Raw genomic sequence first — 18,210 nt, 5'->3', positions numbered from 1 at the left:
CATAACAATGGAAAGCGTGTGTCATTTTCCAGCTCTGAATAGTCAAAGCTTTTCTGCCAAGAGAGCTGGAGTAAGTGAAAAGAGAACTCAGACACATAGAAAGGACTAGTGCCACTGTGACTAAAAAAAATTAAACCAATCAAAACCCCACAGTTCCTCCTCAAACTACCACCCTGAAAGTGGCTGAGACTGGCTTTAAATCACTTCAGTAGTTTGCAAGAAATCCCTCTCTATACATGTAGATGTTTGGAGAAGTTGCAAGTGTTATAAAGAACAGGGCTGACAAACAAGGATGGGAGTTTGGGAGGACAATGCTTTGTATTGGTTCCTGCAGAAGGCCAGACATGTCTAGTGCCCCTTCTAATTGAAGGGCTGTGCTGTGGTCCCTTCCCCAGCCACCTACCCATGACTTTCCCCTAGTTCCTTCCACCTGCATGGTAGGAGATGAGAAATTAGTGGCTTCCTTAGCCGACAGGTTCCCTACTCAACCTAAGTCAACCTGGCACAGCTCCTTCGTCTAACAGAAGCTGTCTAATCACGACTTGCCACTGTTACAGCCCTTATCCAATGAAAAAGTTGAACAAATTGTTGAGAGCCGCCTTCAATTTTTGCTTGGACACTGAAGAGACAGTGCTAATGAAATCTCCTTTCACCTCTCACCCCCCATTATTAGCTGTGATATAAAAGCTATGTTAGGCTTATATCAAGGTAGAAGTCACCAGAGGCAGGCCCTGATATTACCATATTGAAGAAAGAATGTTTCTAAGTATAACATTAAGCCCATTGACTTTAAAATTTCTGTGCAGGGTGTTGGATTGGAAGGACCAATGTTCCTCTTCCAAAAACAAGTAATGGAGTTGTCCATTTCCACAGGGTACTGTGGCACCTTAATGCTGATTTGGGGATGCATTGTCCCCACCCCTTATAGCAAGAGGAAACATAACAGAGAAGGAAAAGTGCTCAGTATTTTCTGTAGAGCAGAACTTGCAATTTTAAAATTATCTTTCTTGTGAAAAATTATTGTAGGTATAACTAGAGTAAAGCAAAGTACAGTGGATTCATGATAGGCATTAGTCAGGTTTAAAGATGCTATAACATCTGACTACTTGTTATCAAATTATAAGGAACCCTGTAAGATTTGTACATGTCTCTTCATAGCAACTGCTAATGCACTGAGATGGGAACTGCTTCAAAGGCGACTCTCTGAATTGCTGTATCAGGTATGACGCTTGTTTGGTGGAAGAAGAAAAGGTAGGCTTGTATAGGAGGTACTCTGGTGGAAGGACATCCCAAGATGATCCACAGCTGAGACGGACTGCAAGTATTTTGGCAGCATTGATTTCTTCTTTTCCAACACGTACGCAACTGTGGAGGCAGTAAACTGTATGTGCTGATCTGCTCATTATTATTTTCCTTCCTTAACCTTCTGGAAGAAACGGGCTAGAACTTAGAGGTGAGGTGTTGGTCTTCACTGTAGACAGTTGTTAGTGCTCATATCAAATGGGGCTGAGCATAGCTTTTTCTGATGCATTGGTGTGTTTTGTCCCCCATAATCAGCCCTCTCTTCTGCAGACAGTCTTGAAAACAAATTTTTAAAAATTGTAGTTTTTTCAATGTCAAGATATTGGAATAGGCAGTGAAACAGTTATTGCCTTTGTGCTCCTTTGTGGAAATACGTTGGAAATTATATAACTGGAGTTTTTGCTTTGAATAAAAATACTTTCTTCGATTTTGGAAGGGGGTGGAGGGGGAGACATTGTGAGAAGACTCTTTTCCCAACTGGCTCTAGTAAGGAATGCTGTAGCTCAGGGTTTGAACGGTCTGGATGTAACATAGAATAACAAGGTATTTACAAAGACAAAGAGAAGATCCTAAAATGTATCCTGGGCTGTAACAGGGGCATCGGAGGAGTAGAACCAAAAGTGTGGACGAGCTGCATATGAATAAAACCTGTATTTGTGCATGAAAGTCTGCAGAACTAAAGGCTGAAAGTAGCAAGGGGAAACAACTGCATAGGGGCAAGCAACTGAGAACTGAAAATAGCTCAGTTAGAAAGATAAAATTCCACTTTGCTCATAATGAGCAATAGTATTACTTCTCTCTTTTTCTTACTTTTTCTTCAACATCTGCCTGCCTTAAACTATTTCTCTATTGTAACAGAGCTGTGCAGAGTTAGAATCTGACTACAGTTTGCTGCCCACATCAGCTGAGCTGGTAAAAGGGAAGGTAAGTGTGCTTGCTATGACTGTTGCTGAGCCTGTTAATGTGATGCTCATTTTGCTTGGTCTTATTTTTTTTGATCTGAAGGAAATTGGTAACTTTCCTTGTGAGAAATTTTGCCACATTAAACGTTGAGTAAAAAATGATTTGAGATGCATATTTATGTACATATGCATGTGGATCTATGTGCACATACAAAGGTATATTCAAAACCTTATTGCAAAACCAGTTTCCAAGTGCTTCTGAACAGTCACTGTGGCAAAATACAGGTGTTTGAATTGCATTTTGAGAAGGATCAGAGGCTGAAGATAGAGCTACATCTTCCAGTTTCTTTTCTGTTTTTCATCACTTATGCACTATTACGTCAAAAGCATCTGCATAAGTGTTGCTTCAGAAGTTTCTTCTAGCCATCTTCAAGTGATGCCTCTTTACACTAAACAGCAAACCAAGTGGTGTACACTCAGGGACAGGGGATGGTGGGGGCAGTGCTTTGTCTCCATGCAGCCAAGCTGGAGGTGCCCTCCTGCTGAGGGAAATCTGATCTGTGTAGCAGATGCTGGACATAAGACAAATGTTCCATTCCTTAGTCTGTCTGGTTGGCTTGGCTGAAAGAGGTGATTTGGGTTTTTTGGTTTTTCATGGGGTTTAGTTGATTGGGTGGTTCTTTTATTCTTCTGTCCTACTCATCTTGCCTTGTTTGTAGTATCTAGTTCAAGACCAAGCTTGAATCAACGTGTCTGAAAATATGAAGTTTAATTATTCTGCCTCTTCCTATATCTATTCTGCTCACTAAGGATGTGGGCTCTTAGACAAAAAAGGAACAGATGATTTATTTGTACAACTGTTAGTATTACATTATGCAGATGTAACTGTGCCTGTGTGTGTGTGAGGAATTGATGGCATTCATGTATTCAGTGCGATTGAACAACAGCAGCACTTGTTTTTCAATTTGCAGCTCAATTGCTCTAGGCGACTGTGGAGTAAAGGGCCCACCTTATGCCCTGAATGTTCCAGGACACTGTCCTCAGATATTTCATACTGGTATAGCACACCTCTGCTAGGTAAGACCTGGTGGCATTGGCCATTTTTCTGTCTCTCTTCTGAAATATGGGAAAAGTTGATAGAACAGTATCAATGGTGTTAAACCTGCTGGTAGAGTGTGGAAAATCTATTGTTGGCTTTAGCCTATTTCTGCATGTAATCTGGGAGGCTGACATATTAATGCTTGTAGTGAAAGATCTGAAAAGGTGGCTGGCTAAGAGGAGTCCTTAAAAAAAAAAAGCTTAAGGAACTATTGAAGTAAGTTGAACATCCTAGTATCTTCCTGACAAGATGCTCACCAGCCTGGATCAAGAGGGCTTAAGTTATGTTCTTCCCATTCTGACTGGCACACACTGAGAGAGCAAGCGATGTCCTGTTACTTTGCTGCTGAGCTGAGGTCAGACCTAGTTTAAAAACTTAAATGGGTAATGAAGCTACAGAGAATCAGTTGCATTCTTAAGGTGTTCATTCTTCTCTGCAACTCTCAAGCCTTATGAGTATTAAAAGTAACCACTGGCAGATGTGCACTGCAGGGCCACAGAACTGCAAAGTGCATTTGAGATTTCATAGGCAAAATGCTTCTTCCAGCAGTAAGCTGGTACAACATTGTCTCTTCTCAAACTATAAAATGCTCAAATGTAGTTCTATGCCACGCTGGGCAAAACAGAATGTTTTGCTTGACTGCACATTCTCCTTGTTAAGAGTGCTGTGCTGCTTGGAAAGGGCTGTTTCAGTGGGCCAGCTTGGAGTGTTCTTGCCACTTGCTGTAATATCATGATCCAGCCACAAGTAAGGCAGATATTCTCAGCTTGCACCAATCAAGCATTGATACAAAACCACATCTATTTCCCAGTCCTCTACCACACAAAACAATTTGCTACAACAAAGATGTCTTACGTGGAAGTTTCTATAACCTGACTGATGGAAAATCCCTATCCCCAGGCCCTCCAGACTCTCCATCTACAAAATATGTGGAGGCCGCATAACTCACTCATACCAAGATGAGAGTTGTCTTTTTGTAAATCTGTATTTGGTTGGTCTGCTTCCTGAGTATTTTAGATTTCATAAAAAAGTGATTAAATCCAACTTTGCCTGTGACCACCACTCTTCACCCTTGTCTCTTGTAACAGATGCTCTGAGCTTGGAAACCTCACGCCTAAGTAACTCTCCTGTACACGACTGGGATTGGCCTTGTAGACAGAGCTCTGGCAGCTGCATATTTGAGAGCTGCTATCTGGGACATGCATCCACTTCAGAAGTGACGTTAGTTGGGTGCAAGTAAGATGGCAGAATAACCTCTTTGGGGTGAAGGGTAGAAGAGTCCAAGGGATCTAGCAGGTTCCAAGGGCAAGCTGTATCCCCAGCACATACTGAGTGCAACAGCAGGGTGTCCCTTACAGGAAATATTGGACACTTGGTCAGCTGATGGCATTATGGGGTAACACTTCGCTTCTGTTCACAAAAGTAATATTAAAACTTTAACTGTTGATATGACCACCAGCCAAATACAGTGATGGTGTTTCCATTTCATGCTGGAGAACTGAGGCGTGATGTAGGTATTCTTGAGTCTATTTTCAGTCACTACTGGTGCTCCCATTTAGGACCCAAAATGCTATTGGCTTTGAGGAGTCACATTTTTTTCAGAGTTTAGAGCAGGAATTTGAGTGCTTGGCTTATCAAGCTGCCTTCTTAGATTTTTAAAATAGAGATTGAACTGCTTTAGACTATGAAAGCTAGCTAACAATTGTCAGTGAATATTTTAAAAGATAAGGACATTCCTGAAGATGCAGAGGCAGGCAGACTGCAGCAAAAGACTCAGCAGCTCTTGAAGTCACTGGTTTTCTGTAGAATTGTGCAGTGTGGAGGAGGTTGGGAGAAGGACTGGTGATGGTTCTTGCTGTTTGGGGGAGGAGGGATTGATGTTAGTGATGAATTTCTTTCACAGAGACCAGCTGTCTGACTACACAGATAGTGGCAAATTCAGTTGTTATGTGCTTAAGGAAAACGGGCAATATATCTCACGGTTGTTTGGGCAATATGCAAATAAAATGTGTATTGCCAGGTGGAAAATATGCTCTGCTGGTAACTATACTGATGCAGACCTTCCTGTTTCCATTACAATGATGGACTCTTCACTTACTGAGGTGAGTGCTGTCTCTGATGCCCAAGATGTAGTTTTGAATGGGTTCAAGCATATAGTGCCTTGCTCAGACCCAGATCCAGATTGAGCAGCTGTAAATCAGCACTGCTCCAAGGTGAACGGAGCTGGCATCCGTCAGCAGGGTGCTGTGACATCTTGTTCTGCGTGGAGCAGTCCCTTCTATCTGGGCACGCTTCTGGAATACTGTAGTTGTAAACCCAAATGTGTCTTGATGTTCACATGCAGCTGGGTCATGCTTTTAGCTGGGGAGTATTTAAATGTGGTTTCAAGGCTTGAGACAGTGTTATTTCTGCTGTGATACTCAGTTCTACTAGGGAATTCTGAGTGATTTTGCTGCTTTTTTGTCCACCTGCAAGAAGCCACAGGATGTTCTAGTTGTGAATGCTGCCTTTCTCTGTGCTTTCTCCCACGGCTATCGTAACAGCTGAAAAAATAATGTCTTTGCTGCATGAAAATTTTCCTTCAGCTGACATTTCTTCGCTGCTGTATTGCATCCTGCATCTACAGCTTGAACTGTCAGTTGGTGCTCTCATAGCAACAGCAGGATGAGCTGCAGCTCAGCAGACGTAGTTGTGCTCTGTGCCATAATACTCACTATTGAAATCCAGACTTGCCATGCAGGGCTTCTAATTAGCTTTATGAACTCCAGTATTGATGTTGGTGATGATGGAAGAATATGGGTCAGTAGTTTCTGTGAACCTGATGTAAGACTGAGTAGGCAACCTCAGACCTGCCCAAACTGGTGTGGTACCTTCAAGTACAGCAGTGGTACAGTTGTAGCAGCAAATCAAGGCAGAACGTGCAGTGAAGGTAAAAAGAGTGGTGGGGACTGCCTGTGGTTTCAGCATACGGGGGGTGAAGTGTTGGGGTAAAGCAGGCAAGGAACTCCTAGCTTGTGCTGCTACTATTTAAAGCTATCTTAAAGAGGATAACCTCTTTAACCTCTTCAGCTTTATCCAGTCCTGGAAAGTTGTTTGAAATGCCTGTGCTTCATTGTTCTGGAGCTTTCTGTAACTCTAGCTGGGCTCAGAAATGTTATTTTTCATTTTTTGCTCTTTCTTATATAAACCTTTTGTGTGAGTGCTCTAGAGAGGGAAAATAAAAATGTTAAACTTGCTATAGAGAAAAGGCAAATGGGCTGTGTCCAGTATCTGTTCTAAAAAGTGACATGCAGCAACATTTGAATGACCTTGTTTAATAGGAGAAGTCTCCCTAGTGTTTCCTATTCCACTGTGGTGGCAGATGTTTTGAGCTGATCAAGCCCTTCAGTAAGTCAAATTATTTTGTCAAAGCTTTGTCACCACAGGATTTTAGGGGCTATTTGTTAAAGGAGCGTTTGCGAGAGTCAGATGAAGCTTGGGCTTTTTATACTTCTGATTTTCACATTTAAAAATCAGAACATCACAGTATAAAAAACAGGTGATAGGCCTTCCAAATGTTAATGCTCATTTGGGACGAGTTACACGAGACACTGGGGCCAGGATTTGTGAGTTGTGATAGAAGATCCTTGGATTAATATGTTAATCAAAGGGATGGAGAAGGGAAAAAGTGCTTAGGAATGTACTGCAGGATCTTTGACACAATCCTTTTATTAGGAAGAACTGCCATTTTCTAATGCCTTGTGCAAAAAAAAACTTTAGGAAATCTAGAATGTGGGGGTTTCTTATTGTTTTTCTTAAAGTGTATCCTGTGCACTCCCATGGATTGCACTGATCTTAATAGTCAGTACGGGGTTTTAAAAATGGAATTGAGGATTTCCCTTCATCGCAAACAGAAAAAAACTGACCATGTGATTACTTGGTGAGGGCGAGGACATGTAGAATAATATATTGCTTTAGTCAGTTCCAGCTGATGCAAGTTTTTGTTTGTTTGGGTTGTGATGTGTGTGGTTTAAAAGCTCTTTAGATGTCTCTTATTTCCATTCCAACATGCTATTCATTTTCACCTTCTCCTTCCCCAGTGCTCCTGTAAACGTAATAGCCTGAACAAGGCAAATGCAATGCTGTACTTCCTTAAGCTTAAACAGAGAATTCAAATGAGAATAAAAATACCCTGGATTTGCATTAAGGGGAAACATCCAGCTGGCTGGGGCAGGGCTCTGTGAGTGCAGCTCTGCTCTGAGCAGAGAGGAGAGAGAAGGCATTTACTGGTGGTGGGAGCAGTTGGTTGACCTCAGAAGTGACCAGGGCCTTAGTCACCTCCTTTTGTACTTCGCAGGGTTTTCTGGGCCCTCTGAGGATGTTTGAGGGGGGAGGGAAAAGACCAAAACATAGGCAATCACTTGGTAATATGTTTTTTCTGTAGTCATTTTCTACTTCAGTAATGCTCTTGGACACTTGATATGTAGGGAGCTCCCCAAAGCTTCACTCCTTCTCTGCTTGGAGATAGCTTTGGGTTTTGTTCAGCACTCCTTTTCTGTAGTGGGTGGAGTTAATCACAAGTCATTACTGTCTTAACCCTTTAAACCTCTGTTTCACCTGGATTTTCACCCATAAGGAGAGACTGATCTATCAACTGAATAAGCAAACTGGAGTTTCCTGGGGTGAAATGAAGAGGGGTATTTCCCATTCAGCATCTCTTGCCATATTAAAAGACTTAAGATGTTGTTTTGTCTGTAATGTGATAAGACTCAGGTCCAGAACCGCAGTGTAGCAGGTAAAGGAACACGAAAAACTAAGTACCAGCCTGTAACTGGTGAATTCCTCTGCTGACTGCATACAAAGGAGGAGGGCTGAAGCCTTCTGAAGTAGCTAGATAATCGCTATATATACAGTATTGAAAACTCGCATCACTCAGACGCTAATGTGTACAACACAACTTCTGTGTCCTGAATCATCTACTTGGTTGAGCAGTTAATAGTAAAGCTTTTACTTACCTAAATGAGTCTGTCTATGGCTGAGTGAAGCTCTGTGCACCTCGCTTTTGTAGGGCTTGAGGTCAAAACCTTGAAAATGGATATATCTTCATGAATGACGTTGAGCTAGACAGTGGCATGGTAACTCGTATGTTGGTAATTTGAAAATGTGCATTGGAACCAAAAATACACCTCTATGATAGTCCTGAGGCAAGATTTCTACAGAAGCAGTTCTCTCTCCTCACGATGATATGCTGACCTACATACTGCATGTATGCATGGCTTTAGACTAGCAGATAAATCTGCATACTTGCCATCTAGTTCTTCACTGCTGAAATAATTTGGGCACAGCTGGGGGAATTGTTAAAACTCTGACATACAAATTTCTGACTCACACAGCAACGCTTTCCCTGATACTAATTCTTCTCTTTCTGTTAAGATTGACCGTGGAGAGCCAACACTACCAGGCAGTTTGATCCTATCCAGGTCAGGTTTTGTGCAAGCTTTTAAAAGCCTTTATCAAGACCGTATAATACCAATGGGATTCTGAAAGAATTTTGTTTTGGCAGTGATCACTTAACTTCACCCCAAGAAACTCTTACATCGTTTTTGGAAAGCACTGCACCAGTAGCAGGTAAGCCCGTAACTTGGGGCACGGAACTGTGAACTTTCTACGGTGGAAGTCTTGGCACTAGATAATGCGCAAGTCTGCATTTACTGAACAGTAAGAGCTCTCTCTTCTATTGCCTGATATTACAGGCTGCCTTGTTATGGAGGAAAGATCACCCTCGTGTGTGTGCTCACGTGAAAGTGAGGAAGATGTGCCAACTTCTGTAGCAACGGAGAAAAGCAATGGTAAGGGTCTGACTGGTCCTGTATCGGGTACAGTAACTGCTGCAGCACACTGGCACTCATGCAGTGAGGAAACAGCTTGCTTCCAGCACATCGCTGAAGGGACAAAAATAACTTATTTGACAACTTGTGATTTTTCTGTTATTGAGCACAGTTTTGCTTCTGAGTGCTCTCGACCTTCTGGAAACTGAGTAGTAATGCAGCTTTACCTAATTGCAAGAGGCTGATAGCCTACAGCACTGCAAGAAGTAAACATGAAATAACCTAGTGAAAACCTAATGATGGCTCAGCTGGCAAAACACTGGGGGGGTACTAAACACCAAGCAATTTTGGGAGGAGAGAAATGTTTTCATGGTTTAAGTTTAGTGATGCAGCTAGACTAACGCTTTCTTTCAAAACTGATGCTCTGTGTGCAAAAAGCTGGAATGGATCCGGAGGATAGACGAGGATAGAGACTTTTGTGTATGGTTATGTCTTTTGTTATAGCCATAAACACCCAGAAGAATTATTCTTGCTGGATCTGATGGTGCTTCTTCCACTTAAACTAAAAGCAAAACAAAACTGGAGTATGGGTACGCAGGGTGTTTAAGCTATATCTAGAAAAACTGAGCAGCACAGAATACACGTGCATGAATGATTGTAATCATTTTTAACTTTTACCTAAAAATAAGACTCTTTATCATTTCTTGTTTGGTTTTTTGTTTAACCCTACCTTCCTGAAATCTAATTCAGTCCCTTCACTTAAATATATTTGCTTTCTACTAATTTGCCTTTGCTCTTAGTTTTCATATGAGGTCCAAGTGTCTTCAGCAAGGAGGAAACAGATATGCAAAACAAAGAGTCAAAATAGCTTTAAAGTATGAGAATCCTACTGCTTGTTGTTCATCTCTGCGTAGAAAGTATTTTTAGTATTAGAACGGAGACACCGAATCTCTGCTTGTGGTTTTCACCACCCAATGCCTTCCAAAGGTGCTTGTGAGACTGCCAGGTCGGATGTGCAGGGCTGCTGCAAAAATCAGCAGTGCCCAAAGGGAGTGCTAAGTAGAAATCATTGTCAATGTGAAGGTTGAAAACAGAAATAGCTTCAAATCCAAAGCTGGTGGTGGTTGTGTCATTTCTTTAGTTTGCATCTTTGTGGGGATGTATGACTACATAAACAGTCAAAAAAATTATTGTTGATGTTCTAAAAAGTATAAATAGCTACCAGAGATACTGCTACACAAGAAACTAGTGTGACTCTCAGACTTTCTTCAGTTTGCTAAATATTTCCTTTTCAAATATTTTTAATAGCTGTGTTTCTAGAGGTTATTTTTGCCTACTTTAAATTGTGGCACTAGAAAGTTTGTGTTGCCTTTGAACTGGCATCATCAGTTCATCACCACTTACCTTCTGGGAAAGGTTTTTTGTTGGATCCATCTACACCCTGCTAGTTAAGTTTTCTAGGTACAGAGGACAGTCCAAGTTGGTAGACTGTTTCCAGCCTATGAACGCCTGAAATACCACAACTGTAGGCATTTAATGACCTGGTTGTGCTCAAGCTCCTCTGTGGTGTCAGCTGAAGTAGCATCTATTTCTTGACTCGTCTCATATGCCGTAACATGAAAAGAGAATTGCAAATACTCATCACTTACCCTGTTTGTGCATGGGTTTTTTTACGTATTTCTGTGCTTCTAAAATTCTAAATAAATTAATTATAAACTGTCTCTTTTAAATAGTGAACAAACTAATCCCTTGCTGGTAGCAAAATAATGAAATTCATTTATCCAAGGCAATATTACTATAACTCTTGCAACTTCAGCTACAACCAGGAGTAATGTTCTCACTTGTAAACATGTAACATTTCTTATTGGGATTTTTTTTGCCAAGCCACACACAATCATCACCACAATTCTTCCTTTCTGTCTTTATGTTCTTTGCTGCTGCCTCTCCTTAATGCTCTCTCCTGGCATTTGCTGCAGTTTCTTCCAGTCCTAGTACAGACTAGTACACTGGGTGTTGGAGACTTGCTTTGTTTTTATCCTTACGTTTGGTTTTGGGGATGTTTTTCCCCAGGAGCGGATCTGACAGAGAAGAAATTCTGCTCCGTGACGGAAGAACACAGAACTGCGTTTCAAAACGTTTTAAAGCAAGACCCAGTAAGAGCCTGAGTGACTGTGAAACATAGAACTGGTTTGGCTGAGCAGTGACAAAGAAAAATACTGCAGGAGGGTGCAGGTCCCTCCAGTGGTATTGTGGCTGTTCTTTGCTATAACTGCTCTCTGATATTGCCTTTAGGAGGTGAGCCAGGAAAAGAAAAATAATAAAGAGCAGGGTGAAGAAGCGGCAGCTGTCACTCCCAGCAGGAAAGGTAAGAGGTTTTGGCTGAATACGCTCATGTAACTCACTGGAGCGCGTGCCTTGGTCACCTGGGTGAAGGGCTGTGTAAAGATGTGCAGAGAGCTGCCTACCCCTCACCAATTGTTATGAGGAGTTCTTGTTTAAAGGAGCAGTAGCTGCAGTTAGAGTTCAAAATGGGTTAGCAGTGGAGAGGAGGAAAATGTTATCATGCAAAATCTGCTTCTCTGTCTACAGATACTGATCTAACCAGCTCTATCTTTATCAAGACAGGAAGGAAAATTTCTTGGGATGTTTCAAACATTTTTGGCACACCTGGCCTCCTCAAATTCTTGTAAAGCTGCATCCTCTATGCTAGTTAGAGCTCGGGGTATTATGATATAGATAAGCAGGATGTTTCTGCTGAACTGTGCTTAAGCATCTCCGTTCTTCCAGTCACCTCACCTTTTGCCTTTGCAGTTCACTAAAAGCTAGTGATGTAGTAAGTCATGTAACGTCCTGAACCTACAGGCCGGGGACTTAAGCCAAAACCTATTAACCATTCCTGGACTAGTTAGATGCCAGTTGGAGCCAGCTAAACACGTAGCTTCTGGGGCTTTGTGTAAGTGACAGTGCTGTGCTGTCGTACTGACGCTGTAACCCTAATATACTCCGAGGTAAACAAGTTTTTATTGGCAAGAGCTTAATACTGTAACAGCTTAACATCTTTAACAGTGGCTTCTGGAGCTTAAAAGACTTTCATAAGCTGGTTTGGGGAGACTCTTTTTTCACCTTTGCCTGAGAACCTTTTCTCTCTTCTCAGGGAGTTCACCCACCTCAGGTGGCATTAAAGGAGAGAAAAAGCAAAGTGAGCCGTAAGTGTCTTGACTTCCAGTAATTACCTGCAGGTAGATTTTAAAGCTGTGGTACGCTACATGATTGCTTTTTCTTATCCTACAGTGACTTGCCTAATGAAAAAGAAGTGGAGGTAAGTCTCAGCTGCTTGTATCCTGAAGTATCTTTGACAATGGAAAGATCCCAATTAATGTCTTGTCCTATGTAAAAGAGTGATGCTGAGTAGTGTATACTGGGTGTGTTTCTGTAAGTCGGCTTCTGAAATCTGTCTTTCCGAGGCCAGTGGAAACTTTAGAAGGGATGGGAAAAGGGGGAAATCTGTAAAACTGAACAAAAGAATTCTTGGTACTGGAACATTTGTTTGTAAGCTTGAGGGAGCATAACTGTGACCTCCTCCCAGGCAAATGTGTTTGATTTAAGACAGTTTTGTCAAAAGACACAGATGGCATGCTGCATCCTGCTAGGAAATCACCTATTCTGGCTGCGCATTATTTCCCTCATCACTACAGATGGGAAGACTGGGTTTGTCCGAGTGGGCAGAGTTTGCTTTCTCTTCTGTATCTGTCCTATAACTTTGTGGGGTATAGTCCCAAATGTCATGTCCAAATCTACCTTAAAAGCTTCTGCATTACTTGGATCATTCTGAAATCTTTTCCTCTCCCACAACAGGCTGAATTTCTGAGGTTGTCTTTAGGTTTTAAATGTGACTTGTTTACCTTGGACAAGAGAGTAAGGCTTGAAGAAAGGTCCCGAGATTTAGCTGAAGAAAATTTGAAGAAGGAGATCACAAATGCCCTGAAGTTGTTAGAGGTTAGTGATGGCTCAGGCTGTTAGGATGGGATGAGATGAACATCTGCAGATCTTACTATGGCTATTTTTAAGATTTGTCTGTGTATGATATACTATAGCCAAATCTGAGTGAAGTTCTTAAGTGAGGCACTTGAAATAGGAGAGACTTTGCATTTGCGGGGTGGCCTTCATCTGGGTGTGGTGTGTGCTCAGGCAGTTGGGAAATTTTCTGTTGTGTGGATGTTGGGCAAGAACCCCTGTCTTCAGCTGGTTTTATGCTAGGTAAGCTGAAGTCTCTGCCCGCTGGAGGTCTGTATCCAAGTTACAGCGATTGAGGATGTTGGGTGCTCAAGGCTGTTGGGCCTGATCATGACCCCTCAGTGTCATCGGTTGGGCTCCCCCTTCCTTGTCCACTAATAGCTCACACTGGTTTTCTTACAAATATGCCTCTTAGGCTTTAGTTCCTTTGTGTGAAGAAGATAACCAAGCACAGGAGATTATTCAGAAGCTGCAGAAAAGCTTGCAGTTTCTTAGCCAGTATGCAGCCCGAGTCGCCAGCAGAGCTGAGATGTTGGGAGCTATTAATCAGGTAACTCTTTCCACATAAATACCTTTTGTACAAAGTTAAAATCTTCTAGGTGTAAAAGGGATAGCAGTATCTGTTTGCTAGGCTTCTGATTCCAGAGTTACATTTGGGAATCTCGTGTACGTAATGCAGACTGACCAGTGCAGCTTAGTCCTGGCTTTCTCTTCTTGGGTCATGTTTGTGTTTGTTAGAAGTAATCCCAGGCACTGAGAGCAGCTACACCGTGTGAAAACACGCAACAGAAATGTGGTCATGATTTAAAACAAAACTACCCCAAACAAAAAATTAATCCAGAAAAAACCTGCATCAGATTGAGATATACAAGAGAGCACACGAATGCAATGTGGGAACAGTAGTCGTGATGCTCTAATGACAGTTCTGTGCCCTACAGAAAGGGCAGCTAATGAGCTAAATCTATGGAAATCTACAAAGACCTGTTCAAATGTTATGTGTAATTGTGTATAATGCTGAAGAACAGCATGAAAATATGACTTGGCAATCCTAGCAAATGCATGGTGGCAGCTGAGACTGTAGATCAGAGAAAGAGGTGAGGAGGAGTTGTAAGGGCTCAGAAAATGAAGACTAATTTATTTTAGTATGAGAGTAATCACTGGAGAAATGCAATCTAACTTGGGCATGTGTTGGGTGATAGGTTGCAGTGTAACTCTGAAAGGGTGGACAGAAATGAGAGGGTGTTGTATTACAGTGCTAAAAGATGAGTAGATGGTTTAAACGGGGAGAGGGGAAAAAACCTCCACACATGATGCAGTTTCTCAGAGCTGCCCCTCTTTTAATGCTGTTGCACTTCCTCTGTTAGGAGAGCCGTGTCAGCAAGGCTGTGGAAGTAATGATTCAACATGTGGAAAACCTGAAGCGCATGTATGCAAAAGAACATGCAGAACTTGAGGAACTGAAGCAGGTCCTGCTCCAGAATGAGAGATCCTTTAGTTCTCTTGGAGATCGAGGTAACTGAGAAGAGCTGCTTTGTCATCGCTTTTTCTGGTACCTGCCAGATAGACCCTTATCCTAGCTGAAGCTTAACATTAGGTAAAGGGATTATACGACTGTTGTATCCCCTTTCCTGACAATAGAGGAAGAAATAGCAATTTACTAACAGTATCAGGAGCGACTCTCTTAAATTAGACTTGTATGTGAACTGGCATTAGAGGGAGGGGAAACATTGCCTCCATGCAGTAATGTTCTGGCTTTTAGAAAAATGCATTGCATGGGGTAGTCAGTCTTATTCCTTGAGCAGTAAATCTGGGTGCTCACTCACTGGAGCATTCCCAGTAGCTATTTCTAGGCAACTGATCTTTCGACTGCTTTTTTGAAGAGAGCTTCTTGCTCTCTTCTAAACAAAAATTATGGACTCCTTAAGTTCCTTCAGTTCTCTGAATTTCCCCCTCTAAGCAGGAGGTACAGCGGTCAGGTTTTCGGATGGTGCTGTCCACTTGTGGCTTTGCCAGAGAGGGATTATGTTCTTCTGAAAAATAGAGCATGTATTTTAAAACTAGAAAGGGCAGTCTTGCACACTCGGTCCACTTGTGGCTTTGCCAGAGAGGGATTATATTCCTCTGAAAAATAGAGCATGTATTTTAAAACCAGAAAGGGCAGTCTACTCCTTAAGTTCCTTCAGTTCTCTGAATTTCCCCCTCTAAGCAGGAGGTACAGCGGTCAGGTTTTCGGATGGTGCTGTCCACTTGTGGCTTTGCCAGAGAGGGATTATGTTCTTCTGAAAAATAGAGCATGTATTTTAAAACTAGAAAGGGCAGTCTTGCACACTCGTAAAATCCTTGCAGGACCTCTCTGAATCACAGGCTATTCCTTCCTGACTGCAAAAGATTGTCTGGTGACAGGACACTGCCTTGACCGTGGAAGAACATATTTAATGATAGCAACAGAAATTGATGCTTGTAGAGGATGTATTGTGTGAATATTATGAGCTTATATAATGAAAGTTTTCCTGAAATCTTACTTCTGCTTTGAGAGTACTCTGATACGCTCTGCTTAAACATTCTACAGTCAGACCTTTAGTTGCAGATAAAGCTCACTGCATTCTTGTAAGCCTTTCTGATATCTGATCTCTTCACAGATGAATCTACAAATAAAAAGCTACCAAATTTTTTCAACTTCAAGGTAATGGCCCTTACCTAAGATGAAATTTTCAAGTGTGGTTAAGTGTGCATGTGTTTGTGTGTGTTTTTTCTTTGCTTTGTCATGTGCTGGTGCTCTGCTGCATGCTTGTCTTGGTGGTTTTCCGTCTCAAATACGGGCTGATATCAAAGAGAAGGGTATATTTTTCACTCACCCCTACCTCCCCCCATCAACCCAACAGAACTGCAGGTGGTCCCACTTAAATGAAGAAGTGTTCCCAGAAGCAGAAGTGGCTGTTCTCTCATGCAGCCCTGAAATATTGTTCATGTGTGGTTCCCTTGTTGGTGTCACAGAAGATGGGTTTAGCACAGAAAGATGGAAAAAAAATAGTTGGGAGCAATTCACATTGACTGTAGGAATTCTGTGAGCACCACTAGGGGAATTTAGACACGCTCACTTCTGGTGTTCTGCTGGAAGCTGTGTAGCCAGCCTCACTGCAGGTGTTTGGGAGGAAGCAGTTAATGTGGAAAGATGCTGCTGTAAAGAATATGGTTTAGGCTGTGCTTATGATTTGACTTTTCTTTGTGTGTCACTTCAAGCTAAGTATCAACATCTATTTTTTCTCTATACAGTTTGTATAAAAACAGATGGTATTTTATGTGATCAGTGAGTAATCCAGTCATCCCTTGATAGTCAGTAATGCCTCTTATTTGTATAGCCATCATCATCCCTACGGAGAGTTAGCATTGCAGCATTGCCTAGGAGTGCTGGAAGCGCAGGGATTGGGTTGCCGCTGGTAAGTAAGGGCTCCCAGGTGGTGAGGCGCTTTACCTTCTCCAAACTAGCTGGGCTGAAGTGTGAAAATGCAGTAAATGTGTCAAACTTCTTCTCTAGGCCCTGCTCCATGACCCCGATGGAGATGAACGAAGCGATAAAATCAACAGGAGATCAAGCAGTTGGTAAAGTCACTTGGGTTTGTCTTTGAATAGGGTTAAATTTTGAGCTCAAACTGTGCCTGCGTTAAGCAGCCTATGGAGCCTCTTGAGGTGTAACATTTAGGCTGTGTCTTTCACATAATTTTACATGCTTCAATAGCTAAATGAGCCTTCATGACTAAATGTTACAGCTTTTTTTTAAATTACCTTGACTGTCTTGTCTTAGAACTAGAATATGAAAACTAGGCAGCTGGCATTGATGGATTTGTTGTTTTTGTTTTAAATAAATCCTACTTTCAGGCAACTGATTTTGCGACTTGTTTAAGGCCTACTCAAATGAGTAGGCTGCTGCTGAATTTCTAATTTTCTCTTATGTATCCAATGGGAAAATTAAGGCAAATTGTTTAAAATATGGCAGGGGGCGGCTAGGAGCAAAGCAAAATGAGAAGCGTCCTTCACTACAGAGGTTCATGAGCACGTATTCCTGGACAGAATATGAAGATGAACATTTGGAGACAAAGTAAGTTCAATGGCAGCCTCCTCTGAAGTGTGTGTGCAGGGTGGATTGGTTTGTTTTTAATGAACTCTTAACTTTCCACCAACTGGTCAGGGCTATAAAGCCAAGCTATTGTGAGCTCTTGTCAAACTGAATGCTTGATGGAAAAGCTCTGGAACTGTTGATGGTTGCTTGCAGAAATGAGCAGTTGGAATCACCTGCTGAAGTACAAGGAGAACCATCCAGGAAGGAAAGTGTCTCTGAAAAAGGAAAATATTCATCAAAATGGAACCTAGAGTCAGCGTAAGTTTTCTCACATCATCATGAGGGTGGTGGACATGGGAAGAGCAAGCAAAGCTGTAGCTTTGGTTGGCTTGTAAATGCCCAGTTTCTAAACCAACCAGAAATGAGTGATCTCGGGTGCCAAAATCACCCCACCAGGAACTCCTTACTCACTCTAGATCATGAGTTAGAGGAGCCTCTTGCTGCGATCCCTCCTCTTTGTCACTGTGTGAGAGCTGTTAGAGCTACGCTACTCCATCATGCTAACGTGTAATCTTGTGAAAATGATCAGGGAATTTGCGGCTGGTACAAAATTTACCAGAAGCTTTGGCACACGCTGAGACACAAGCATTTATCACGACTAGCTCCAGCCTATTCCAGCTAACTTCTCGGAGTACCTCAAGTCAAGGAAGAGAGTGCTGTCCTGAACAAGTATCCCTTGGAAGCCACTGCCTTGCAGTGAAGGAGGTCTGCTGTCTGCACAGAAACTGTGTATGCACATACACTGCGAAGCCTCCACCGTGAGCATTCCCGATCAAGCGGGAGACAAGAAAATTTACACTACTGTGTAAAACTTAGAAGGCAGCAAGAACAAACGTAAACATCTCTTCTGTTGTTTGGTAAAGGACGGAGGTACCCAGTGTCATGAGGTCTAGGATTTGTAGAGTCAGTGAGGGTAAGACTGCTCCCTAACCCCAAGGAAGGCACCAAAGCCCTAGAAAACATAGGACA

General features: G+C 42.1%; 1 protein-coding gene across 1 annotated transcript in view; it reads left to right on the top strand.

Annotated features, from left to right (window-relative positions):
- The window catches only part of LRMP (lymphoid-restricted membrane protein), a 36,532-nt gene that overhangs the window by 17,645 nt on the left and 677 nt on the right, over positions 1-18,210 (top strand). The window contains exons 14-26 of the mRNA XM_010145681.1: positions 1,159-1,220; positions 2,161-2,226; positions 11,403-11,475; positions 12,265-12,316; positions 12,402-12,429; positions 12,966-13,106; positions 13,540-13,674; positions 14,489-14,636; positions 15,764-15,807; positions 16,484-16,561; positions 16,660-16,724; positions 17,119-17,220; positions 17,395-17,499. Of these exons, the coding sequence (XP_010143983.1) occupies positions 1,159-1,220; positions 2,161-2,226; positions 11,403-11,475; positions 12,265-12,316; positions 12,402-12,429; positions 12,966-13,106; positions 13,540-13,674; positions 14,489-14,636; positions 15,764-15,807; positions 16,484-16,561; positions 16,660-16,724; positions 17,119-17,220; positions 17,395-17,499 (1,099 nt within the window). The remainder of the gene's footprint in view (positions 1-1,158; positions 1,221-2,160; positions 2,227-11,402; positions 11,476-12,264; positions 12,317-12,401; positions 12,430-12,965; positions 13,107-13,539; positions 13,675-14,488; positions 14,637-15,763; positions 15,808-16,483; positions 16,562-16,659; positions 16,725-17,118; positions 17,221-17,394; positions 17,500-18,210) is intronic.

This window comes from Buceros rhinoceros, unplaced genomic scaffold (assembly GCF_000710305.1).
Source record: "Buceros rhinoceros silvestris isolate BGI_N320 unplaced genomic scaffold, ASM71030v1 scaffold661, whole genome shotgun sequence".
Lineage (NCBI taxonomy): Eukaryota > Metazoa > Chordata > Aves > Bucerotiformes > Bucerotidae > Buceros > Buceros rhinoceros.
Note: the sequence above shows the minus strand (reverse complement) of the source record. Positions and strands in the feature narration are given on the sequence as shown.